This window comes from Amblyomma mixtum, chromosome 6 (genome assembly GCF_055824585.1).
Source record: "Amblyomma mixtum isolate Tamu chromosome 6, ASM5582458v1, whole genome shotgun sequence".
Lineage (NCBI taxonomy): Eukaryota > Metazoa > Arthropoda > Arachnida > Ixodida > Ixodidae > Amblyomma > Amblyomma mixtum.
Window position 1 is genome coordinate 53,797,828 of NC_143017.1, and position 26,804 is coordinate 53,824,631.

Here is a 26,804-nt window from a genome sequence, read left to right on the forward strand (position 1 = left end):
TAGCGCGTACCCAAGCGGCGCCCTCATGCACTGCTCCAGCTGTCCGCACTTGGTCCGCACCGCACGTCCGCGAATTCAAATTCCGCTGCACGCCAGTTGCGGGCAGTAGTCAGCATTCAGTGACAAAACTTCGTGTCTGTGGCGCTGAAAAGAGCTAAACAGCGTTGTCGTGTAACCTGCGTGTGTTGTGAGGCATTGAAGTTTGTCGTTGCGGCTGTCGAGGATATTCCAAGGTCAATTTGACAGTCTTTACGGTTGACGGAAACATCGTCATGTGAGTATATCGTTGACAGGACTTGGCGCGATATTGCTTTTTCTTGGGCGCCTGACCATTCCCAAATGAAATGTTTTCCATAAGCACTGCCGCGAACTACGTTAGAATGACATAGCCGGCACAAAGAAAACTTTGTTGCATGACAGCTTTACCAGGCTTATGCGAAGTTATCAACAAACTGCAGTGATCCCTGGGCTTGTTTGCCTGTCATGTTCATATTCAGGCCTTCGCTGCGCCAGTTTGTGTGGGAACATGTCCGAAATATGGCAGCGTAAGACTGCCAACCTCATGAACGAGGAGCTAGTCGTAGGGATTATGTGCCGGTAGTTTTAATAACTGATACATGTAGGTGCGCGTTGTCTGGCGTGCTGGCACATTGAGTCTGCTGTGATGTTTTTGCAGCGTTCAGTGCAGTGGCAGAGTGCTAAGGAAGGTGATTGTGCAGGCTTCGGCTGCTGGGACATGCTTGAGTCATTTCTGAAATAAGTGCAAAGGATGAAAAACAAAACTTCAAGGCAGCGCTTGTCTCGGGGGCGGAATTACGGTCACTCTTGTAGTAACCCGTCAATCACTCACTTTTTTCGTCATTCACACCTCCGTATAAATCCGCCCCTGGCCTGTCTTGCGGTTTTTTTCTTCTGCTTGTGTCGCATCCTTCACGCTGTCAATTCAGAATGTGTCTCCAACTTGCCCGGAAGTCGGTCTTGTTGATGCTTGACCAAACTACCCATATTGGGGAGTGTTGCACAAGCTATGCGCCATCTTGGAGCAAAAATTATAATTATCCAACAACTACAAGTGGGAACAGCAGCAAGCAGATACAATAGTCTTGCACCCCTGTTTACGAATTCCCGAATAGAAATTCGGAGGCTTGGCATGTGTAGGCTAATAATGGTCGAACCTGTGGTTTCTCATGAAGACACAATAGTTCTTGATTTCTGCTAGGACAGGCATCATTGCGCACCAAAAAAAAATAATGTGCTTCATTTACTTGTGTTTGCATCTATGCATATGATGGTTGATGTTTCATTGGAACAGTGCAGTGTAGGGCTGTCATTGAAATTCCAGGGTAGTGACGTGTGTTGCTTGTTTCGTGCAGTGCAGAGAACGTGGCACATGGTATTGCTGGAGTAGCACTTCCATCCTGTGTATTCATTTTTCTCCTTACAGGTCTGTCAAGGAGTGGTGCCTCAAAGACTTCGAGATTGGTCGGCCACTGGGGAAGGGCAAATTTGGCAATGTGTACCTTGCCCGAGAAAAGAAGACAAAATTCATTGTGGCTCTTAAGGTGGGTTGCAGGGTTTATAGTAATTTTTTGCACCGCTTCAGGACATATGACGAATATGGACACAAAACAATATTAAAAGAAAACTGAAGCACAGATAGCAGCTGTCAATTTGCTACAGCAAGGATGGCACAGGAACAAATGAAAACTTGCAAGTTTCTGGCACAGTCAACTCTCCAGTGGGATGATGGCTCTGTCTTTTTGCCAGTTACTTTGCTGTGTCTTCTTTCGTTGCTTTTGGACTGGTGTCATTTAAAGGGAGCCTGCAGTGATTGCCATGGGCTTATTCTAAAGCAACAGATCTATATACAGAGAATTCCGTTTTTATGTGCGGGAATTTAAAAAATTCCTGTGAGCAAACTACTGGCCTAATCGAGAGCAAACTTCGCTCACGGGGTAGCATATTATGGTCTACGTTATTTGAGATGTAATTAAACGTCGGTACTTGCCTGCATTTCCTGAAATTAAGAAGAAACTGCTGTCAACTGCGAGTAAAGCTGTCGCAGACGAGAGCTATACGCGAGCCGAGCAGCTGGTTTGACAGGGCGCGCCATCTGCCGGAAGGCGACATTCGACGAGCAGACGAGCCGGGACGTCGTTTGCCTCGTCTTCCGGCAGATGGCGCGCCCTGTCAAACCAGCTGCTCGGCTCGCGTATAGCTCTCGTCTGCGACAGCTTTACTCGCAGTTGACAGCAGTTTCTTCTTAATTTCAGGAAATGCAGGCAAGTACTGACGTTTAATTACATCTCAAATAACGTAGACCATAATATGCTACCCCGTGAGCGAAGTTTGCTCTCGATTAGGCCAGTAGTTTGCTCACAGGAATTTTTTAAATTCCCGCACATAAAAACGGAATTCTCTGTAGATGGTCTTTGTGAGTATTCCAGTCAAATTTGACAGATGCATGAATGGCAGACTAAGGGAGCACACACATGAATGCATGCTACTTTGCTTAAAGGGGCTCTGAAATATCTTCCGGCCCCGCCGCGGTGGCTCAGTGGTTACGGTGCTCGACTGCTGACCCGAAAGACGCGGGTTTGATCCCGGCCGCGGCACCTGAATTTCGATGGAGGCGAAATTCTAGAAGCCTGTGTACTGTGCGATGTCAGTGCAAGTTAAAGAACCCCAGGTGGTCGAAATTTCCGGAGCCCTTCACTACGGCGTCTCTCATAGCCAGAGTCACTTTAGGACGTTAAACCCCAATAAACCAATAACGCAAACCTGTATGCATAGGTGACCGGATGCCGCCTCGGATGACCACATTCGTGTGGATGACAACATTGCAGAGCCATGCTCTGACAAATGGAGTTGTCGTATGCAAAGCGAGGGCATTCCCCTATTGCTAGGTGTCTGGTTAACGTGGCCGACCTACCACCTGCTGCCATGGCCGCTTCAAATACAATTACCTACACTGCTTGCCTAAAGCATATTGTTGTCAGCAACAGTTTTGGCGAGGAGAACATCACCGCCCTGGAGTACCTGGAAAGCAAGACGCAGTTTTTAAAAAATGTCACTTTTGTCGGACTTTATATTTGTGGCTACAATACGAGGAATTCATTTACAATGAACATCAGATATAACAAACGCAATCCTTGTGACCGGCAGGTTCGTTATAAGTGGGCTCGACTGTATTCCCTAAAGGCTCCCATTCAAGTGGGTGTTCCATAAGGGATGGGATTACAGATGATTATTTGGCACTGAAGATGATCAGTTACACCTTCTTGAAAAGCAGGTGATGAAGTGATGGCGACGATGTCGTAGGGTAGGCTGTTCCAGTCCGCAGCTGCTCGAAAAAAGAAAGAAGCAGAAAACATAGTAGTATGTAATGATGGGCGCGCATCTTGAAGTGGATGACTGGTTCGGTGAGATATACGTGCACAGTTTCATAGATAAACTGTAGCTTTTCCTACTTTAAGGCTGTACTGCGGCTACAAAGCTTTAGTTTTTTTTTTTTTTTCACCGGAACAGCGTGCACTAAGACACGGACATGAAGGGAGACACGACACACACGAGCACTGTTACCAACTTGCCCAAGCATCTGTTTTAACGAATTTCATTTCTTGTACATCGGGCCCTATTAATTGTCTGTCCGTCCATCCATGTATTCTCGTCAATGAGTTACCAACTTGCCCATGCATTTGTTTTAATGAGTTTTTTTTTTGTTTTTTCTAGATGCTGTGTTGAGGTTTGCAAGGAATAACTGATTTTTCAATATTTTATTTATCAATTTGACAGATAATGACAGAAAGCAAGCAGCACTCTTAAGCACTGCAATTTGTACATGGTCACAGCTGTGCATACACTGTTGTAATGAAACACATACGTAAACTCTTTGCCAAGTGGCCCATTGAACAGTGCTAAGCAATGCAGACTTTTTGTGAATTAATCCCTGGTATTTAGAGCTAAAAATTTTCTGTGGTGCTTTATCTTTTTGTTTTGGTAGAAGTTGCATGGTATAATGGAAGTGTGTACTCGACATATGAAACCGGTTTGGAAACCAAGCTGCGTGGAAACTGAAAATAACGATAAAAAAAGTGACTATAACACTTTTGGCAGCTTTGAAGATGAGGTTGCAAAAGTGAAAGTGATGTCTTCAGTGATGCCACGGGGACTACAGTAAACAATTTTTAATGGCTACGGTGATCTCTGCTATTCCCATGCTGACACTGCATGCAGAGATAAGTCCTACAGCGTAGCACGTCCATTGCCTCTCGCTTGATCGCGTATTCAATCCAGACTCCAGCAGCCACTCCTATTTCAATGGAAGGTGAAAAAGAAAAGGTGCCCGTGTGCTTTGGGATGTCCATGCACATTAAAGATCCCCAGATGGTTGAAATTATTTTGGACTTCTCCGCTACACCACCTCTTTCTCTTACTTTATTCCCTCTGTCATCCTTTCCCTCTTGGCATGGTTTTGATGTCCACTGAGAAGTCAGTGCGCCCTTTCCTTTCCTCAAAGCCAATTTTCAATTTCTTTTTCTCTCTTAATTTCCGGCATACTTCCCTGGCTACATCTAGCTGTAAAGCCAGGATATCCAAAGTGCTGAGACTGTAGGGCAATACAGAGTATGTGCTAACTGCAGCAGTGAACATGCTAAGAAAAGAATAAGCGTTTTCAGCTGGCTGTGTCAGCCATGAGTGCACTGGAGCACTGTCTTGAAAGGACGATAATGCTGCGTGACTAGGACAATCCCCTAGTGTGTACCTGTTCAAGAAACGAAACCGCATCTGCCCCAGCCTGACGCATAAACATGTACCATGAGAGTGTAATTTACTGACCACAAATTTGAAATCCACTAGAGAACATTTGATGGTTCACGGAGGTGAATCTAGGGCACGTACTGCTTGCAGGTCGAAAGTTGGCAGTTGTTTCTGTGTTCCTACCTTACCGGAAGCACACTGTGATTTTGCGACCACCATGACACTGTATACACAACTGTGTGCTACTGTGTAACTGGCATGTACATGAAAAACAGTTGGTTTTTGCAGGCCTGCATAGATAATTTATGGAAGGTTGCATTTGCAATTTGCAATTTGCAGTGTAGAAGTGGCCAGTGACACCTAAAAAGGTTTGAGCAACAGCTTTATTAACTTAAGTTAAAGCTTCACTTTTCTGTTCGCTATCCACTTGTGAGAGCCGTGGCTTGTACCATTCTGAGGTCACAGTAGTCCCTGTTTTACCATTTGCATGACCTCTCCACATTGTTGATTGCTGCTTGTAGAGTCTGTGATGGAGTTGTAAGCCAGCTTTCGCTCGGCAAGCAAACGCCTGCATTGTGGCATTCCCGTTGCTGGTTTGTTACAACACGGTTAAAGGGACACTGAGGAGAAATCGAAGTTGACTTGTATCGACAGAATACCAGCTCCTGATTACAAAAACGCCACTCATACTGACAACAAAGCTCTTGTAACGTAGAAAAGAGCAAGAACCAAAATACAGGTATCGCCTCCACAGACCAAACTCGCAAGTACAAGCGTGGTGACATCATAGGACAAAGCAGTGTTGCTAGAACCAATGGTTCTAGCAACTCTAGGACCCGAGAAGCCACAAATCACTGAGGTGCAGCCAATGCATGTGCAAATCTCCTTAACGTCGCCAGATGGCGCCACGTGCCCGGCAGCTACGCGCGCGCCTGAAGCATCGGGGCCAATCAGCGCCTGCTCGCCGGCGGCAGGCGGGCTCCCGATATTCCGCTAGCGGTAACAAGGTACACGGTATGCTAAAGGTGTCTATTTGCGAGAACTTCGCTGACGACTTCGAGAACAAGATCCATCGTAACGCTGGCAAAACGCCAGTGCAAACGTAAGCGAAGCGACTGTAGCAACGGCCGCAATAGCCGATAGATGCCTTCAACGCGCGGCCGGCGGTATCTTTCTTTTCAGCTGCTGCTGGGCCGCTATGCTGGCCCGCCAGAAATCACGGAGTCTGCGTTACGTCACGTGCACGTCATGTTTCTCGTCACTTAGTCCTGTGTCGTCATAGCAGAATCCCAAGTTTGAATCAAAGCGGCGGGAAAAACTTTTTCAACTTCGAATCCAAATTTCTTGGAAATAAATGCATCTTTCGCTGCCGGCCAAGTGGCAACAAAACCATGAAATGCCGAACTATCGGATTTTGCTAGAAAAAAAGTATTAATAGTGCTCTCCTCACTTTCCCTTGAAGTCTCTGAACTGGCTACTACATTGACACTCCTTATCTAGCCAATATGTCTGTTTCATTAATTACAAGCTGGTCTAGTATTTGCCACTTGTCCTGCACCATCCAAAATGGCAGATGCTGAAGGGTTCATGTCAAGGGTTCATGAAGTGAGCTGACTCGCAACTTGGGTTGCACACTTCATGCCCTTGTGCACTAGGAGGCAGTGTGTGTGCTACTCCCAGACTTCCTTCTTCAACGAAGAAGGGGCAGTGACAGTTGTGCTTTCTTGTGCTCCCACACCACTCTCATAAGCACGCCTTCTCCAGGCTTCACCTACATCGCATGGCAAGTAGCAGATTCTGAAGCGCACCCTTTCTCTGGCATGCATATTAAGGCGGAAGCCTTTAATGCCTCATCGTTGTAAGCAGGAGTTGTCGACAGAAATGCCACTCTTTTCAATTGGTCGAAACGGTCGTGACGTCACAGTGCGCGCATTTCAAACGGGGCCAATTGTACTTTGGCTAGTAACCATGCAACCAATTGAAGGGATCGTATAGTGATGCTCCAAGTAAGTGGGACTGAGTTTAGTTAATTGCTTAATTTACCCAATTAGCATAATTAACCTTTCTAATCAGGCTAGATAAATAAATAAAACCGAGTAGGAAATTGGTCGAGTTCGGGAATCGGACCCCGGTCTCTGGAGCATGCTAACACTCTGCCATGCCTGCTGGATCGTTAGGAATGAACAAAGGCGCGTCTAGTGAATACGGTGTCTTCGTTCACTCCCATCTTCCTCCCTTCCCATTACAGGGAGGTTCAGGTGTCCACTGAGGTATTCCAGACAGATACATTTCCTTTCCTCAAAAACCAATTTACCAACGAGCAAAGCGTAGAACCGAACGGGCGATGGCGTTCTGTGGACTCCCTGGCAGCGTTGCAAGACTCTGTCGCGTTTCACTCTAGGCGAAGTTTAACATCTTAACAACACATCAGTGACACAAGCAGCAACACTGCGCTTAAGGCTTTCGCCTCACCGCAGTTTAGGTAAACAAAGTGCCCCCCTGAATTTTCGTTATGGTTCTTGTCTTCCGGAAGACTGCTTTAGCCAGCAGGAGAATGTGTGAGTTTTGGTGTTGCTACAGTAGAGCATTCACCACCAATGCAACGCAAAGCGAGTGCAGCTGGTATCTGGCAGCGATCTCAGCCTCTTGGTTTTGACTTGCTCTGCAAACACCATATAGTCCACAGAGTCCCCTTGATAGAACTGTGTGGAAAACGTCCCTGCAGGTGATGTTCAAGTCGCAGCTGCAGAAGAACAACGTGGAGCACCAGTTGCGGAGGGAGATCGAGATTCAGTCTCACCTCAGGTGAGGCAGCTGTTTCGTAATGCACTGCATGGCACTTGATGAAAAAAGGTTGTTGCACCACTTGCTGCATTCGAAACAGTGGTTGAAACTGAGCACTGCAAGCAAGACAGCCAATGCGAGCATCAACAGCTTGGAATGCCGGAAGTCAGGACTGATCATATTTGACAGAATGGAGAAGCATGCACTGATTATGAAACTCTAGACAGGTGTATCATGCTGGTGTTAAAGGTGGACTGAAGAGGAATCTGAACTCGTCTTTTTGCCGCGGGAACTCAATCTGCACGTTCCGAGCATTCTTAGAAACTGCGATTTATTGCCCTGTGTGGCTGATTTTCCTAATTAAATCGAATTAACGTCCGGCTCCCGCCTTTTTATTTTTAATTCTCCCTCGTATGGTGGGCGGAGTCGACCAACGTGTGGAGTGCCTTTCAGCCAGTCCCGCGGCGGCTTACCGCTTTGCCATCGGCGGAGTAATAGTAGTAGTCCGTAGAAGCAAATAGTCCGCGCGTATTTTTATTTCTGCGGGCTTATTTTGCGGCTATATTGTCTGCGAATGAAACTATTTATTCACGGAAACCTAAAAAACAAAATGAAGCGAAAGCAAAGCCTCCACGGAGCTGGCTGCAAGGCACTCCACGCGTTGGTCGACTCCGCCCACCATACGAGAGGGAATTTAAAAAAAAGGCGGGAGCTGGACGTTAATTCGATTTAATTAGGAAAATCAGCCACACAGAGCAATAAATCGCAGTTTCTAAGAATGCTCAGAACGTGTAGATAGAGTTCCCGCGGCAAAAAGACGAGTTCAGATTTCTCTTCAGTGCACCTTTAAGTGGCTTTCTGACGTAAGTGAAACAGGTCGAAAGAAGAAGCCCGAAGGCGAAACGAAGAAGGGACAGGAAAGAGTGCTCTTTCCTGTCCCTTCTTCGTTTCGCTTCGGGCTTCTTCTTTCGCGCTGTTTCACTTATGTCAGAATGGACAAACTAGCCCAGCAGAAAGTTCTGCTTCATTAAGTGGCTTTGTTGCTACAATCTTTTTTTTTCTTTCACTGCTGTTGAGAATAAGTCATATTTTTAGAGCGGTAGCTGAGGGCTGCAGAGCATTATTCTTCAAGTAGCAGTGTGTGCAACACATTCAAGGTTTGTTTGGCAAAACGAATCATGCCTTCAGGCACATGCAATTAGCTGAACCAGCGGAAACTGCTTTACAGTTTTTTGGCAGTGAAAGCTGTCAAAGTAAAGCAAGGTGAACAACAAAATGTCATGAGCTTATTCCTTAATGGCATTCTTGAGTGAAATGTATTTCTAAGTCTTCCTTCAGAAGCTGTTGCAGTGGCTCAGTGGTTATGGTGCTCGACTGCTGACCTGATTAGTTCTCATTAGTACTACTCATTAGGCCAGTCATGGGAATGCCATGCTGTGCGCACTAAACTGCACCGTTGTATTAAATGTGATGCATGTTGCTGCAAATTGGAGTTTTGTTGTAAAATTGGTTTGGTTTGGTTTATTGGGGTTTAGCGTCCCTAAGCAACTCAGGCTATGAGGGACGCCGTAGTGAAGGGCTCCGGAAATTTCGACCACCTGGGGTTCTTTAACGTGCACTGACATCGCAGAGTACACGGGCCTCTAGAATTTCGCCTCCATTGAAATTCGGCCGCCGCGGCCGGGGTCAAACCCGCGTATTTCGGGTCAGCAGCCGAGCACCATAACCACTGAGCCACCACGGGGCTGTAAAATTGATTCATTTCTGTTCCTAAACTGAATTGAGTGCAAGGAAAGGCCCCACCCAGGTTCCCTAGCTGCAGCTGTATGCTAGCTACAGAGGTAAACAACTGGCGGTAACTGGTGCAGTTCATTAGCGCCCACTGTGTCCCTGATGCAGGCACCCAAACATCCTCTGCTTGTACAACTGGTTCCACGACCAGACGCGCGTCTACCTCATCCTGGAGTATGCACCCCAGGGGGAGCTGTACCGCCACCTCACCAGGGCGAGGCGGTTCACCGACCAGAGAGCTGCGACAGTAAGCACCCTCCTGCTTCTGCGCCACTGTGATGTCTTCTAGGTGATCCCTATGAGACAAAATGCTGTTAAACTGAAATAGTTTGCTTAGATTACATACATCCATACAGGCTCAGTATTAGTGCTCGCTGTCTGTTGCTTCATTTGACTCTTGTTTCAGATTCTACGGTTTCGTGCTTACCAGATCTCAGCCTAGCTCAGCCATTTGTGTGGCGCCCTCTCTGTTCGGAGCTGTGCACTGCAGCCACGAACGAAGCTTTGTTTTATTGCGAAAGCAATACTAGTTGTACTTTCAGCCCGTCGCGTAGCGAGGCCGGTAGCTACCATATTAGCATATTGGATTGGATTTAATTGGATTTGATATGATTGGATTGCATTGGATTGGATTGGGTGGGATTGGATTGTATAACCGATGCATCACCACAAGTCTAACCACAAGCACCACCACCAGCTACACTACCAGCTGTACCATGGCGTAGGTACAGATATTGCTTTCGCAATTACTGGGCTTAACCAAGCTAAGCCACAGCCATTTTATGTTAACCACTTGCACTGGCGTGCATCCCCACGAAGTGTTATCAGTTCTGGCTGGAAAAAGAAGTTAGCTTTCCGACGGTGGTTGAGGCTTGATGTGGAAACAGCTCTATGCAGAGGTTTTGGTATATGTTGGAGGCGACTGTAGTTCTGATTGTTCTGAGCCCTTTATAATTGCCTTTTGCATAGCTTGTGTATATTCTCTGAGCTTGTGAACTGTGCAACCACCTTAGTTTTTATATACTACGTGAAAACCCTGGTTTTCAGGACGAAGACAATGTTTTTCTATTTTTTTCTTTTCGATAACATTCCCTTTCGTTAGATTCAATTAGATTCTTGAAAGTATCTGATTCCTTTCTGCTTTTTCTATTTCTCTTCCCTTCCCTTTCCATACTCAGGATAGTGTGCAAATAGTCAGAATTCAATGCAGTGCACGTTATTTTTTTGTGGACTGGACAACACGATCTGCACCTGCCATTGGGACCTGCCAATAACCAGAGCGCAAATCAAGGGAAGAAAAGAGCTCCGCGCCTTGGAGACAATCCAGAGCATCATCAATACGGGGCAAAGGGTAGACGTCTTTGCGTGTGATCTTATTAATGCGGCGGTAATCGACGCAAAATCGAACGGAGCCATCCTTCTTGACAAGGAGGCGTAATTTCATTGCCCACAACAATAAGGCTATCTAAACCAATCATCACTGCGAGGGCAAATGAGCCTTAACTTCACTACTGACAGATGAAGAACATAGGAAGGGCGTGAGATCAGGGAGTGACTATGAGATACAGGACCAGGGCAAAACCAGCCAGAAATGAAAACAGGCAAGGTCCAGTGTGTGTGTGCCTCCTCATGCAAGCCCATGCAACACCCTGACTCATGTGTGGGCGACGTTTGGTTCAAACTCCAGTGCCAGTGGGCGCCTGGTGAGCACAGGCATACCTTGGCCTGGTGCTCACTTTTCCTGGAAAAGAATCGCTTGGAAAATGTGCACATGCCTGTTTCTCGTCCGAGCATTTTTGCAGCGACTTCGCAAACGGAGCTTTTGCTAAATGTCAACAGGGAGCATAGTTTAGACAGCTCTTAATGCATTGTGCCACTCACACTGTGCCAGGGCCATTTTACCACCGGCCGACCTCTCCACCTTTTCCTCATTAAAATTCCTTTTTTTGTAGGCATAAGTACAGAAAATTGGGGAAAGTAGGCATACTCATCATGATCCTGGTAGACTTTGTCGCGCTGCGTAGCATGGGATGAGTTTTGAGTTGCTGAAGGCAGCCTCTAGCTAAGTGAGACAGTAAGTGGCAACTGGAAATTGGAAAATTCTCAGAAAACTGAGCCTTCGAAAATAGTTTTAACAAATATCATACCGCTGATCTGGTTATGTCCACAGAAGCGAATACATATATGTGTCCGTAATTTCATCACCATGCAGCTTTCTCAGTCAGACTAGCAATGCATTGGTGTGCATTTTAGGTGGCAAAGCGCAGCGCCAGTGCTTGAAACAAAATTTGTTTTAAAGGATTCGCTCTTGTTGCTTTCACCAGGGCTTAACTGTCCAGAGACGTGTTCAACAAGCCGACACGGTGGATGGCTTAGTGGCTATGGTGCTTTGCTGCTGACCCAAAAGATGAGGGTTCCATCTAGGCCACAGTGGCCGCATTTCGATGGACCCTCATAGCCTGATTTGCTTCTGGACATTAAGCCCCATAAAACATAAAACGAAACGTGTTCAGCAGCCACAGAGCCTGAGAACGGTAGTTTTTATTGCCACCTAACAGTAGCAGATGCTTTTATTGTTAAGCACAATGTCCGAGATCTACATTGTGACTTGGGGCACATTGTCAAGCACTGAGGTATTTCATCTGTAGTGTTCTGGGCCATTCTTAAGACTGTAGGCGTCTGTCTTTAGTGCACAGAACACTTTTGTGTACTGAGGCCGCTTCGCAGCAGTTTTGTGCGGATAATGGCCATTAACCACTCTCTCCGGACGAAGCTAAGCCAGTGATGTTTTGAGAAAAGTTGCTACAAATGGGCTGAAAACGTACGCTAGGTTTTAACGTGGAGCAGAAGAGCTCTGCGAAATATTGCAGTAAAAGTCCTAAGTTCCAATGTCAGCCATCGAAGAAGCGCATCAGTTCGACTTGTTCCCCGTATGCAATCCACTAATGCTGCTAGCCATGCTGCCTGGTCACCTAATTCATACCTCCTGTGGTAGTTCCACGGCAACAGCATTTGAGTAGTGTTAGATGTTGAAGATATGGTCTACACAGAGATACGCTACAGCCACTAAGAGATACCACTGTGACTTACCGTATTTTCCGGTGTATAAGACGCACCCTTGTATAAGACGCACCCGCCATATATGCAGGCTGTCATTGAAAAAGTTGGTATTGTAACGTACTTGCTGACGAAGGGGGGTTTATTAGTAGGCACGAAAGGGAAGGCCAGGCAAGCTGGGGCAACAACAGCGACAGACTCCACACGGCGCGAGCCCTACTTCGTTGTCGTCGCCCTACTTCGTATGCGCCACCTGGCAATACTAGGTGGCATTATTCCCCCCTTATGAAGAAAAAAAAAAGAGCGCTGTCGCTGTCGACGTAAGGGTGAAACAAAAAATAAACAAAAAAAACAAGCAAACTGCCGCAACTGAAGCGCGCGAAAACATCAGCACGGTTGCGTCACCGTGTATAGTACGGCTTAAGCCGCACAACGTGCACAGTGTCAGAGTCGGGCTGTCGGCGTCGCGGTTGCGCAGCACCGTCCGGAACCACTTCATAGTTAACCTCACTCACACGCCGTACCACTCTGTAAGGGCCAAAATAGCGGGAGAGCAGTTTCTCACACAAGCCTTGGCGACGAACAGGAGTCCACACCCAGACTTGGTCACCGGGTTTGTAGTCAACCTGTCGGTGGCGAAGGTTGTAACGGCGCGCATCCGTGCTCTGCTGTTGCCCGATGTGCACGCGGGCCAGCTGACGGGCTTCTTCAGCACGTTGGCCAAACTGTTGGGCGTCTGGGGCGAGTTGGTCATCCTCTGGGCACGGGAGCATGGCATCAAGCATGCTCTGGACTTCGCGTCCGTACACAAGGCGAAACGGGGAGAAGCGCGTAGTTTCCTGCAGGGCGGTGTTGTAGGCAAAGGTGACATACGGCAGGACCTCATCCCAAGTTTTGTGTTGAACATCTACGTACATGGACAACATGTCCGCAAGGGTCCTGTTTAATCGTTCGGTCAAGCCATTGCTCTGCGGATGGTAGGCCGTGGTCTTGCGGTGTGTTGTGCAGCTCAGCCGAAAGATGTGGTCGATTAGTTGCGCTGTAAACGCCGTCCCTCTGTCTGTAATCACGTGCGAAGGAGCGCCATGTCGCAGGACGATGTTGTGCATGAAAAACTCTGCGACTTCTGAAGCTGTGCCACGAGGGATCGCCTTGGTCTCGGCGTAGCGAGTCAAATAGTCGGTAGCAACTATGATCCACTTATTGCCGCCCTGCGACAAGGGGAAAGGGCCGAGGAGGTCCATGCCGATCTGGTCGAACGGAGCGTGAGGGGCAGTAACGGGCTTGAGAAAACCCGCCGGCTTAAGTGGTGGCGTTTTCCGGCGCTGGCATTCTCGGCAGCTTTTAACGTATCGTTTGACATCAGCAGAAAGTCCAGGCCAGTAATACATGTTCCGCACTCTGGCGAGCGTACGTGAAAAGCCCAAGTGGCCAGACGTGGGCTCATCGTGGCAGGCGAAAAGAACGTCAGATCGGAGGTCGGCTGGAATGACGAGAAGGTAAGGTCTATCGTTGCCTCTCGAGTTCTTCTTGTACAAGAGACCTTGCCGCAAACAGAAGGAGCCAAGACGTCGAGAGAAGTGGCGAGGTATAACCGTATCACTACCTTCAAGGGCGTCAATGAGAGGGCGAAGGTCCGAGTCCGCCCTCTGCCGAGTCAGTAGGTCGGAGGCGGTGAGAGTACCAAGGAAGCCGCTGTCGTCATCGGGCGCTGCGTCGGCAGGATTAACTGGTGCATGCGACAGTGTGTCGGCGTCGTCGTGTCTGCGGCCGGACTTGTAAACAATAGTAATGTCAAATTCCTGGAGCCGTAAGCTCCAGCGTGCCAGGCGTCCAGATGGGTCTCGCAAATTTGCCAGCCAGCATAGGCAGTGGTGATCGGTGACCACTTTGAATGGGCGGCCGTAAATAAAGATAAGGGCGAAACTTCATAGTGGCCCACACGACCGCAAGACATTCTTTTTCAGACGTGGAGTAATTGCTCTCGGCGCGAGAGAGAGCACGGCTAGCATAGGCGATAACCCTCTCAAGGCCGTCTTGGTGTTGAACAAGGACCGCGCCAAGACCGATGTTACTGGCGTCGGTGTGGACCTCGGTATCGGCATCTTCGTCGAAGTGCGCAAGAACGGGAGGTGTTTGAAGGCGCTGGCGGAGCGTAGAGAAAGCGGTCTGTTGCTCAGTGGTCCAGACAAAGGAGGTGGTATTCCTGGTGAGGCGCGTCAACGGCTCAGCAATCGTGGAAAAGTCCGCAATAAAGCGCCGATAATACGCACAGAGACCCAGGAAGCGCTGGACAGCTTTCTTGTCGGTCGGAACGGGAAAACGTGCGACGGCGGCAGTCTTTTCGGGGTCCGGCCGCACTCCCTCAGCGCTCACAACGTGACCCAGAAATTTGAGCTCTTCGTAACCGAAATGACACTTCTGGGGCTTCAGGGTAAGGTCTGCCGAGCGGAGGGCTTCGAGGACAGCCCGCAGGCGCTGGAGATGTTGGTCAAACGTTTCCGAAAAAACTACGACGTCGTCCAAGTAAACAAGACAGCTTTGCCACTTGAGGCCTGTGAGGACGGTGTCCATCATCCGTTGGAACGTAGCCGGGGCGGAGCACAAACCGAAAGGAAGCACTTTAAATTCATAGAGGCCATCTGGAGTCACAAAGGCGGTTTTTTCGCGGTCCCGTTCGTCTACTTCAATTTGCCAATAGCCGCTCTTTAAGTCAATGGATGAGAAGTACTTAGCGCGCCGTAATCTATCCAGCGAGTCGTCAATGCGCGGCAACGGGTAGACGTCCTTTTTGGTCACACTGTTCAGTTTGCGATAGTCGACACAAAACCGGAGAGTGCCGTCCTTCTTCTTAACAAGGACTACAGGTGAAGACCACGGGCTTTGGGAAGGTTGAACAACGCCATCGTCAAGCATTTCCTGAACCTGAGTTTGGATAACCGCCCGTTCTTTAGCAGAAACACGATAAGGCTGCTGTCGTATAGGGCGAGCGTCGTCATAGGTGATGATGCGGTGCTGCGTGATGGGTGTTTGACGAACCTTCGAGGAGGAAGCGAAGCACGACTTGTATTCCTTCAGCAGCTGTTCCAAAGCCAGGCGTTGCTCCCGAGACAGGTGGCAGTTTATGTGGACGTTTTCAAGGGAAGGTTCGTCAGTGCCGGCTGCCGCGGACGCAAAACAAACGGGAATATCGGTAACAGGTTCGGCAGAAGCGATAGCCGTTCCTGCAAAAAGGTGCCGGTACTCATTAGAAAAATTAGTGACCAGGACCGCAGACCGGCCACCATGAAGCGTCAGTAGACTGCGAGCGGCGCAGATGCCTTGAGTAAGCAGGAGTGAACTGTTAGCCTCGGCGACTGCTTCTGCGTCATGCAAGTCGTTGCAAGTGACTTCAACCAAAACACTGCTCCGTGGCGGCAACGTGACACTGTCTGCAGAAACACGAAGGGCGGCACTGCGGTGGCAAGATTCGGCGAGGTGGGTCGCTTTACCGGTCGAAAAGGTGATGATTCGTTGCCGGAGGTCGATAACAGCACCATACTCCCGCAGAAAGTCAATGCCGATAATGAGATCGCGGGAGCAATTGCACAGAACTACACAACTGACGACGAACGTAGATCCCTGAATCTGAACGCGAGCCGTGCAAATACCCTTTGGAGTAACGAGATGACCACCGGCAGTACGGAGATGCACTACAGAACAAGGCGTAAGGACTTTTTTTAGAAGAGTCGCCAATTTATCACTGATAATTGAATAGTCGGCCCCGGTGTCCACTAATGCACTGACTCTGTGACCGTCGAGAAGAACAGGTATGTCCAAGGAAACGCAGCTGTCTTGGTCAGATGACGGTACTATCTGTTCACGGTCGGAGCGTAGCGGCGGCGGCGGGAGGTCTTCAGCGCAGCGACTCCCAGCGACCTCGCCCCCGAAGGTCGCTGGTCTCAGTTTTCCCGGCGAGGGCTCGGCGAGCGACCCTGTACTGCTCGCGGGGAGCTGTGCGGGTTCGGGGAAGAGCGCCGCGGAGAAGATGAGCGCGGCTGATGCGGCGCACGGGCTGAAAGTCGCTGTTCCGCGAGGAAGTCTTCAATGGCTGGAGGCCGGTGGCCAAACCGGGGTCTGGGCGAATCGGCGCGAAAGCCCTGCAGACCGAGGCGTCGATAAGAGCAATTGCGGTAGAGATGGCCTGGTTCTCCGCAGTGAAAGCAGAGTGACCGGTTGTCAGGTGTGCGCCAGACATCGGCCTTCCGCAAGTGCACTCGGCGATCGTCGAAATACGGGACTGGTGGAACTGGGGACAGCGGTGCAGGAGGCGTTACTGGAATCGGCGGTGGCGAAGCTGCAGCCGGGCGTCTCGCAACTTCGGCATAGGTGGGGCGGCTGTAGTCTCCCGGCAGAGGTGGTGTTTCGACGGTAGGACCCCTGAACGCCTGTTGCACCTCCTCGCGAACAAGAGCGGAAATCGAACCAAGTGCAGACTGCGAAGGGCTGCAAAACTTGAGGACCTCTTCACGCACGATGGTGCGAATCAGTTCGCGCAAATCGTCAGGGTGCCTCCCGGCGGTGGCAAACGATTCGGTGACTGCAGCAGCATGCACGGGCCGGTTGTAAGTGGCAGAACGTTGTTGAAGAACCTTTTCCATCGTAGCGGCCTCGGCAAGGAATGCAGCGACGGTCGATGGTGGGCTGCGCACGAGGCCTGCAAATAGCTGTTCTTTGACGCCGCGCATGAGTTGGCGCACCTTTTTCTCTTCGGGCATGGCCGGGTCAGCTCACCGGAAGAGCCGAGTCATATCCTCCAGGCTAAAGAAGACGTTTCGAAGCTTGGCTGCGTCGTCCCACTGGTTGAACGAGGCCACGCGTTCAAACTCGACCAGCCAGTCTTCGACGTCTTCGAGCTGACTGCCATGGAATGGTTTGGGCAGTCGCGGATTCTGCAAGGTGTAGTAGGCTGCAGCTGGCATAACAGGTCGATGGGTGGGTGCTCTTGCAGACTCCAAAAGCCCGTGTTCGGGAGGTAGGCCTTGGTTTCTCCGGCTAGCACGGTGCACAGGGGTGTCCACCAGCGAAGGACTGGAGCCCAGGGTATGCGGAGGAGTATTAGACATATACAGGGATCTTACCCCGCACCTCCACCAGACTGTAACGTACTTGCTGACGAAGGGGGGTTTATTAGTAGGCACGAAAGGGAAGGCCAGGCAAGCTGGGGCAACAACAGCGACAGACTCCACACGGCGCGAGCCCTACTTCGTTGTCGTCGCCCTGCTTCGTATGCGCCACCTGGCAATACTAGGTGGCAGTATATAAGACGCACCCATGTATAAGACACACCCCAATTTACCCAGTTAGGCTAGTAAGGCTTAATTAAACATGCTTGTGCGACCATCGCAAAATACACCGCACCTGTGAGAAGTTCTTAGGCAACGCTAAGTGATCGAAAAAGGCAACACACGATACCCGCCCACGTTTTAGCAAAAAATAAAAAAACGAAAGAACTCTCCTTATGTTCATAACATTTAATTTTTACTTAAAACCTTCGAAGTCTTAATCTTCGGATGCGCTATCAAAAAGTTCGCCCATTTCTGGAGGCAACGCGGCTGAAACATTTTCTTCGCACTACGTACACAGAGCAAACAAAGTTGCAAAGGGTGAATAAAAAAAACGCCGCCTTATCTTGGCTCGTCTTGACAATGGCTAGAAGCGTGATTTTTGCCATCTTTTGGCACTTCACATTACTTTTCCTTGGGGCCGCCGAAATGACCGCTGTTTATGAACCCGGAAGTCGTCATCCCCGCCGTTTCATAATAAAGTTCACCTAAAAAAGTTGTGCACGGCTGTCTACGTATTGAAGTATTAACCGTGTTACAACCGCGTCATTGGTAGTGATATTTTTTTGCTGAAAAAAGCTTGAACATGAACCTGAGTAACTTCTGAACTCTAAAAAAAAAACGAAAAATTTGCGTATAAGACCCACCCTTGTATAGGACGCACCAGCAAGATTTTTGGAAAAAAGCCGCGTCTTATACACCGGAAAATACGGTACTTGGCGGTGCCTTGCAAAACCACTGGGCACGGTTGCCTTGCTCTTGTGGTTCTTACGGGCCTGTTCCTCTTGCGCAGTACATCTACCAGCTGTGCAATGCCCTCAAGGTCTGCCACAGCCAGAAGGTCATCCACCGGGACATCAAGCCCGAGAACCTGCTCCTGGGATGCAATGGCGATGTCAAGATTGCAGATTTCGGCTGGTCTGTACACGCGCCTTCTTCTAGGTAAGCGTATCAACCAATTTTTTTTTTCCAAAGAGCACGTCTCTTTTCTTTGTACCTAGGGGATCAGTGAATCTGAATGAGGTTGCATTTCAGCCTTGTTTTGTGTACGTCTTTGCTTTTCCTGTTGTGCACCTGCACAGCAGCGTAGCGACCATAGCATTTGTATATCCTGTATTTGTACATAGTGTATATTGCCGCCCTGTCCCTATCCTTTCTTACTATCTCTCCCCCCTTTCTTTCCCTCTCCCTGTCCTTTTATTCCCGCTAGCCGCTGCTCAGGTGCTTCAGGTTTCGATGACAGATGCCGTGGCTAGCAACATCTTTTCCTTTCAATTTATTTTTATTTTTTATTTTTCTTAACCCTTTGACTGCCAGGTTTGTTTACTCACAGCTGGACACACCCTGCCGGGTTTTTTTTTGCATGTTAGTTTCCTGGAAATTTTTTGCTAGTAACGCACTAAAATGCTCTGCAGGGCATGTTGACATGTTTATTCAGGATAATCTTATAGATATTAGTTGTACTGAATCAAATCTTCCAGCACCAATCGTGCCTGTCGGATTTTCTCTTCTTACGCGGATTTTTCGGTGGAAGGGGGACTTCATCACTGTCATCACTCGACAAGGCACTTAGGTGGGCTCCTTCCTCGTTCTCATTTTCATTGGACTCCGAATTCACAAGCAGTTTTGAATTTGTTCGTCCGTCAAAGCGCAGACGAGTGTGGCACATTGCCTCACATGGTTGCTGTGCGCAAACCAAAACGAAGCGACTCGGATGTGGGTACATGCGCGCTATCTGTTGTGTAAAATTTACCCTACAAGATCTATGAGTTTATAGCGTCTCTCCATAGATGGCGCTATATGTTTGCATCATTTTTTTTGCACGAGTTAACTCGGGAGAGGCAGGGGGTGTGCATATGTGGTAGCCCGAGTTATCTCGGGAGTGGCGGTGAAAGGGTTAACAGTAAATAGCCACTAACAACATAGCATTTGTCTTTTGAGCACACAAGCCCTTGATTCATCTCCGGCAATCGCTGCTCCGTTTCAACAGATGCAAAAAGCAAAACCGCCTTTGTACTAAGTTTTTGGTGCTCACTAAAGAAACCCATGTAGTTAAAATCAATCTTCAGCCTTCTGCTGTATCATGTCGTAGTGAACAGCAGTTTTTTGCCGTGTAAAAGTTAAAACACATAAATCTACTTTCACATCATGCCTCATTAGCAATCTACACAAGTGATGTCTTTACATTTCAGTGTACTGTGAAGGCCCAGTTGAACATGTTCTTAATAACATAAGCAGCAAAGACTCATTATGAAATTGCATTTTCATACCGGGTTCAGGGTGTATGATGGAATTATAGTTTGCTGATTAAATGCTAATATGTCCTTCACAGTTGTGTCTTCCTGGTGTTGTCCCCATTGTGTGTACATGCATGACTGCTCGTGTAATTGCACTGTAACTGTCGATCGAAAGCTGCGGACATCTGGACATTTGGGCAGCGGGAAGGGAAGAGAGAATTGGACCTCGTAAGATAGAAAGTGGATAGAAAGAACGGATTGTGTACGAGTGTTTAGCACGCAGTCTTCGTCCAATTTGGATGAGCCAAGAAGGGCTGAGTCTTGGGGCCTTGTCCACGAGAGCCACGAATTGCACTTCCATCAAGAGCATTATTGTCTCAAGAGGTTCCTACTCATTCTTTGCTAGTACAAATGTGTGGGCTTGGCTAAGTGGTTATGGTGCTCGTCTGCTGACCCAAAGGATGCGGGTTCGATCCTGACAGCAGCGGTCGCATTTCAATAGAGGCGAAATGCTAGATGTCCGTTTACTGCCCTGCTCTGTGGCACCTCTCATGGCCAGTCTATTTGAGACGTTAAACCTCATAAAACCATAAAAATTGTTTAAAGCAGATGAATGATTGTTGTGCAAAAATCTATAGTTATACATGTGGTTTATTCGAAGAATTTTATACAGCTGAAGAAAGTAGGGTGGGAGATAAAGCAATCAAAACAAAGTATGTGATGACTAGCGTTTTTCTGTAAAACTATTTTGTCTAAATTTTGTTTAGTTGTTGTCAGCCAAACCAGACAGCAACACTTTGCTAGGCAAACAATGTTGGATATATTTGTTTTATTTTCAGTGAAAGAAAGGTGCGGGTCAGTGACATTGCTCCAGTTGTAAACGAGTCTTGGATACATTTTCTCGACGTGTAAATCCTCCCAGACTTAATAAGAGCAGAACATAACTCCAGGAATGGAGTGCTGCTCAACAACTTTGATTTCCTGCCTGCCACATTTAATTGGGTGCCCTGGTGTGAAACCTTTTAAGCTCGGAAAAGCATGACCTTTGTTTTTTGGGGATTAATCCTAAGCTGACTTGATTGTGACCAATGACAGTCATTTTGTGATGAAAATTCCTCATGTGTGTGCTGCATTAGGAGAGCTGTAAGAGTTTAAGAATTACCCTTGCATGTAATTAAGCAGACAAGGGAAGGGGAATGAGGGGCTCGTTATAAATATGTCAGAAGCCAACAGCCACAGAAACCAAGGGGCACAGGGGATTTTTAATTTATTTATTTATTTTGTGGTGTTGATCAATTTAGAATATTACTGAATATGTTATCGTTTAAGGATAATTGATAGAAAAGCATAAGAAAAAACAACCACATGCCGCCGGTGGGATCCGAACCCACGACCTCCGAATTACGCGTCCGGTGCTCTACCTCTGAGCTACGGCGACGGCTGTCAAATCTTCTGCTTTCGGGGGTATTTATGTTTACAAGTAACCTAACCTTGAGAGTGTTCATCAGTGCCACCCACGTTCATAAATGGCGGACGTAGAACGTCCTGAGTTACCGCAGGTGTGACGTAGAACGTCATCGAACAGAGAGGGTGGAAGCTGCGTGAGAACCCTCTTATGCTTCCTATGGCGTCAAGGCTGCCAGAACCGAGGCCCTCGCTAAGCAATTAAGCAGACAAGGGAAGGGGAATGAGGGGCTCGTTATAAATATGTCAGAAGCCAACAGCCACAGAAACCAAGGGGAACAGGGGATTTTTAATTTATTTACTTATTTTGTGGTGTTGATCAATTTAGAACATTACTGAATATGTTATCGCTTAAATCTAGTTGATTAGAAATGCAGAAGAAAAAACAACCACATGCAGCCGGTGGGATCCGAACCCACGACCTCCGAATTACGCGTCCGGTGCTCTACCTCTGAGCTACGGCGACGGCTGTCAAATCTTCTGCATGTAATGGCTTTCTTCCTCGGTGCATGCACAGTGCCAGCTGAGGCTGTGCTCTGCCAAGCGAACGCTGTGCGATCCTGTGACGCGAGCATTCGCAAGATGTGGAGGGAAGAGGTGTGGTGGGCTCGGAGGCATCGGTTTTCTCTTCAGATTAGTTACTGGTCACACCAAAAGGTGGCGTGCAGCAGTGTGTCGTTTTTCATTGTATACAAGTCTCGCCGCTGTGTAAGACACACGGATGTGTAAGACAATTAGTGTCACCAATTGGCATCACCAGTTAATATCGACGATGTGTAAAAAGCAGTATGTGACGGCAATAAGTATGTCGATGTCTGCAACAGGGTGTGACAGGGGGGACCCCCAAGCGATCATAGGGACTCTTCAATGCTGTTGTGTCATAGCCTTAAGGTAGACGTAAGCGTCCCCAAAGTTTTCTCTTGTTGGCCATTGTGTAAGGCAGTATGTAGCGTCTCAGCAATCATTATGGGCTGTTGTATTCAGCCATAGTTTTTTCGGCTATGTTAATGGTATTTTTAAACTATGCAAGATTTGCTCATTGAGTCTCCAAGGTTTCTAATAGTTTTAAACCACTGCTTGAACCAGAATTGAAGAGGGAATTCAGTTGACTGTTCTGAAGGTTTTAAAATGTTCGAAGCTGCATTGTCTACACAGAAGTTTCTCGCAGGGAAATATGCATGGTGTGCTCATGTCAAAACTTTGTATTTCAGTGCATGTCCTCGATCCAGATGGTCGACATGTTTTTCCACCATTTCCATTAATATTGTGCATAGCAAGTAACAGTGCAGTGCCCTCTTGTTTTTTTTATCTATATTTTGCAAGTAGCCTTCTCACATTGCCCACAGAATTGCGATGCCATCCTCCTTTTTTGTTTGTGTGGTCTGGCCACTTGGCCTTCAAGACTAATCTTTGGGCAGCAGAAGCAGAGAGACTGCTATAGCAGCTTTCATGCATTTAACAGCGGTTCATAGGCCTCTAATTGTCGTCCATGCAACCCGGTCTGCAGGCGAGCGACCATGTGTGGCACACTGGACTACCTGCCACCAGAGATGATCGAGGGCACTGTGTACGATGAGAAAGTCGACCACTGGGCCCTGGGCATCCTCATCTACGAGTTCCTGGTCGGCAAGCCACCTTTTGAATCGGACACCACGCAGGAGACATATCGGCGCATTCGTCACGCAAAGGTCCAGTTTCCACCATACGTCAGCGCCGATGCCCGCGACATCATTGGAAAGGTGAGCAAGGTTGCCTCTGAGCCAAGTGATGGCTCTCACAAGGGACATGCAGTGCACTCCCATGATGGCAGTGCTATGTGCTTGGTGAAACTGAGCTGGCACATAACGACACCTAGCTGGGAAGTACGTCCCGGTGACATGCTAGCAGGAACACTTGGGACACTTATAGTTATAAGTTTACAGGCTAATGCAAGTTTACAGGCTAATGCAAGTTTACAGGCTAATGCAAGTTTACAGGCTAATGCAAGTTTACAGGCTAATGCAAGTTTACAGGCTAGTGCAAGTTTACAGGCTAGTGCAAGTTTACAGGCTAGTGCAAGTTTACAGGCTAGTGCAAGTTTACAGGCTAGTGCAAGTTTACAGGCTAGTGCAAGTTTACAGGCTAGTGCAAGTTTACAGGCTAGTGCAAGTTTACAGGCTAGTGCAAGTTTACAGGCTAGTGCAAGTTTACAGGCTAGTGCAAGTTTACAGGCTAGTGCAAGTTTACAGGCTAGTGCAAGTTTACAGGCTAGTGCAAGTTTACAGGCTAGTGCAAGTTTACAGGCTAGTGCAAGTTTACAGGCTAGTGCAAGTTTACAGGCTAGTGCAAGTTTACAGGCTAGTGCAAGTTTACAGGCTAGTGCAAGTTTACAGGCTAGTGCAAGTTTACAGGCTAGTGCAAGTTTACAGGCTAGTGCAAGTTTACAGGCTAGTGCAAGTTTACAGGCTAGTGCAAGTTTACAGGCTAGTGCAAGTTTACAGGCTAGTGCAAGTTTACAGGCTAGTGCAAGTTTACAGGCTAGTGCAAGTTTACAGGCTAGTGCAAGTTTACAGGCTAGTGCAAGTTTGTAGGCTAGTGCAAGTTTGTAGGCTAGTGCAAGTTTGTAGGCTAGTGCAAGTTTGTAGGCTAGTGCAAGTTTGTAGGCTAGTGCAAGTTTGTAGGCTAGTGCAAGTTTGTAGGCTAGTGCAAGTTTGTAGGCTAGTGCAAGTTTGTAGGCTAGTGCAAGTTTGTAGGCTAGTGCAAGTTTGTAGGCTAGTGCAAGTTTGTAGGCTAGTGCAAGTTTGTAGGCTAGTGCAAGTTTGTAGGCTAATGCAAGTTTGTAGGCTAATGCAAGGCCCAAATTGACACTGCTGTATTTGTTAGGAGTTGGAAGGTTAATGTGCTGCAGAAAAGTCTGGAGACACGGTGTGCTTAAGGAGCTTAAACGCCAAATTTTTGGTTGCCTGTTTTCTTCTTTTTAAGAACTCGTAAGACATTGGTATACATGGATCATTCCAGTGTATTTGCCAGCTACCACTAAATAATTCAGGACTGAATTTCTTTGCTCGTGCTGTTTTGTTTCTTTCAACAGCTGAATGGTGGCTGTGACTCAGTTCAGTATAGGTCATGTGAGGCATGAAAAAACTGCAATATAATTGCTGCTTCGCCATTTTTGTTTACTGCAACGTTAAAGCCGCCTGCCTCAAGAGCCGGAATCGCGACTAAAGATGGAGGAGCAATTATATCGGCTTGTTTGTGCCTCATGTGACCTTTACTGACCTTTGACATCACAGCCATCACTCAGCTGTTGAAACCGAAGCAGCACGAGCAGAGAAATTGAGTTATAGGTTATTTAGCGGTCGTAAGAGAATACCACATGGTGACCCACTTGTACTGCTGTGTTGTGTATCAGTACGAAGAAGAAAACCCTCGACCAGAATTTGGTGTATATTGCAGATTTCCACAACCTAGAAGGGGCGCTTCAGATGATCCAACGCTGTAGCATTGTGGAAGACTGCTTATACGCTTCTTTTAAAATTTTACTGTGAATTTGTGCTTGTTTGCCCATGCTGGCAGCGTCATGGGAGCCAAACAATTCCATTTTTTTCGACTGTATTACGCAATAAACGAGAGACAAGGAAGAAATCCCCATCTTGCGTTCGTAAATGGGCAGCGTGAAAGTGGATGAGCTGACATGTGCATTGAAGAGAATCATAGACCAGTGCCATGGACGATGAAGGCTTTTGTACAACGGGGAAATGACAAAATTAAAAGCGCAGTTTTTTTCAAATAGCACTTGAGGTAAGCAGAGCTCGGTAAGTGTTGTCATGGTGCTTGCTCAGAAAAAAAGCTAGAAAACTTTGCCACTGTCGCTTGAGCTTTAACTGATAAAGCTGTGCCCTATTGCGTTTCTTCTAGCAGGTAATTTTGATAACCATGTGCTCTTTTGAATATAGAGATTTCTATTTGTGTTTATAGGTGGAAAGCAAAAATAATGCTGTCGTCTTGGAGAAACTGACCATGCCTCATGCTCTCAGTTTGGTCTTCAACATTTTAAATTGGCACGGTAGCAATGAGTCCACAAGGCACAAGAGCCACACACACACAAAAAAAATAGTTCCTTAACTTTTTCTTGGACAGCATCGAAAGCTGGAATTGGAAGCGGATTGTGGTGGTCACTTGCACAAGCACTAACTGCACTTCTCAAAGGGCAACTCCGAGGGTTTCTCGAGGTTCGCATATTCTAATCAAACCTTTGCTGTAGGTTCTCCTCTCCACACAGGTCCTTTCCGCCAAGTTTGGCAGCAACGTATCATTTCGTTCCTGTGCAAATCGATCTCTGATTTTTCTTTTTGTTTCTGTGGTCTCAGTGAGAGTGATTTCCACGGACAACACATTTTGGATGCCGCGGACATTGCCTGCATGTTGACTAGCGTTCGCTGCACAAATTTTTCACACTTCGTGTCAGATCATCCGAGGCACTTTGTGCATGGGGTACCATTTCCAGTCGCTGTTTCAGCCTTTCAACCCATGCACAAGTTTTTTTCAGTAGTGTTTGACGTCGTCATGGAGTCGAGGAGAGCACAGAGTATTGATTTCATTTGCTTTTTTAAAACAGTTCCACTCGATATACTGAAAAGTGGTTTGCTATGCAGGCGAAAGAGGACTCTGAGGAATGTGATGCAATTATGAACTCGGGCTGTTCAAGACTCTCAGAGATGCCCCCAACTCACTGACTGAAAACAAATTGCAAGATTTTGTCATGCATGTGCAGTTCATGTTAGTGAAAAGGGCAATCAACATGAGCAGTTTGTGCCTTACTGAAGCGGATTCGTTCATATTTAAAACTGCGCGAACAAAACAAGGACCGAGCAAGACCACAGTAACACAGACAAACAGATTCAGACAAACTAGCCTGCCAGAAGATACTTTTGAAGCGGATTGTGCCATTAGTAGTGGGCACAGCAGCACCCACATGCATTTGTTTCCCACCAGTTGTGTAGCGGATTAGTTTCGGCATGCTTCCTAGAGGGCACCACATGTGAAACAAAATGTTGGTTCTAAATTATTCTCGGGATTCCGTGATCCACAAACTCTTCCAGTGAAAGACGCAGGTCATATTCATTTGAGCGCGTGGGAGTGCCTGTGCTCAGCGTCGACTTCCTTTTTCTTTTTTCCTACAGTTGGTGAGGACACGGCCTGCCGAGCGAATTTCCCTTGATGAGGTACTGAGTCACCCCTGGGTGGCCACAAATGCAGATACTACTATAGAGTGCAAGACACTGTGAAGAATACGGCGGAAGCCCACCTGTACGCGAGGACTGCACACGCTGAGTGTGTAACATATTTTATCTGACATACCCACAGCAGAGCTCTGATTTTTTTAATAAATGCTTTTATCAGTGCC

The 26,804-nt window shown here is 47.6% G+C and overlaps 1 protein-coding gene across 1 annotated transcript; it reads left to right on the top strand.

Annotated features, from left to right (window-relative positions):
* On the top strand, window positions 1-26,804 carry LOC149339152 (aurora kinase A-B-like). The gene is made up of 7 exons (XM_089550407.1): window positions 1-274; window positions 1,445-1,562; window positions 7,487-7,566; window positions 9,445-9,583; window positions 18,511-18,659; window positions 22,926-23,157; window positions 26,581-26,804. Coding segments are annotated over exons 1-7 (825 nt in total). The 5' UTR covers window positions 1-272; the 3' UTR covers window positions 26,686-26,804.

Excerpts from the sequence above, each read along its gene's own strand:
- LOC149339152 (XM_089550407.1), top strand. Across the intron at positions 7,567-9,444 it reads GAGATTCAGTCTCACCTCAG|GCACCCAAACATCCTCTGCT; the intron begins GTGAGGCAGCTG and ends TCCCTGATGCAG. Across the intron at positions 18,660-22,925 it reads GTACACGCGCCTTCTTCTAG|GCGAGCGACCATGTGTGGCA; the intron begins GTAAGCGTATCA and ends CCCGGTCTGCAG.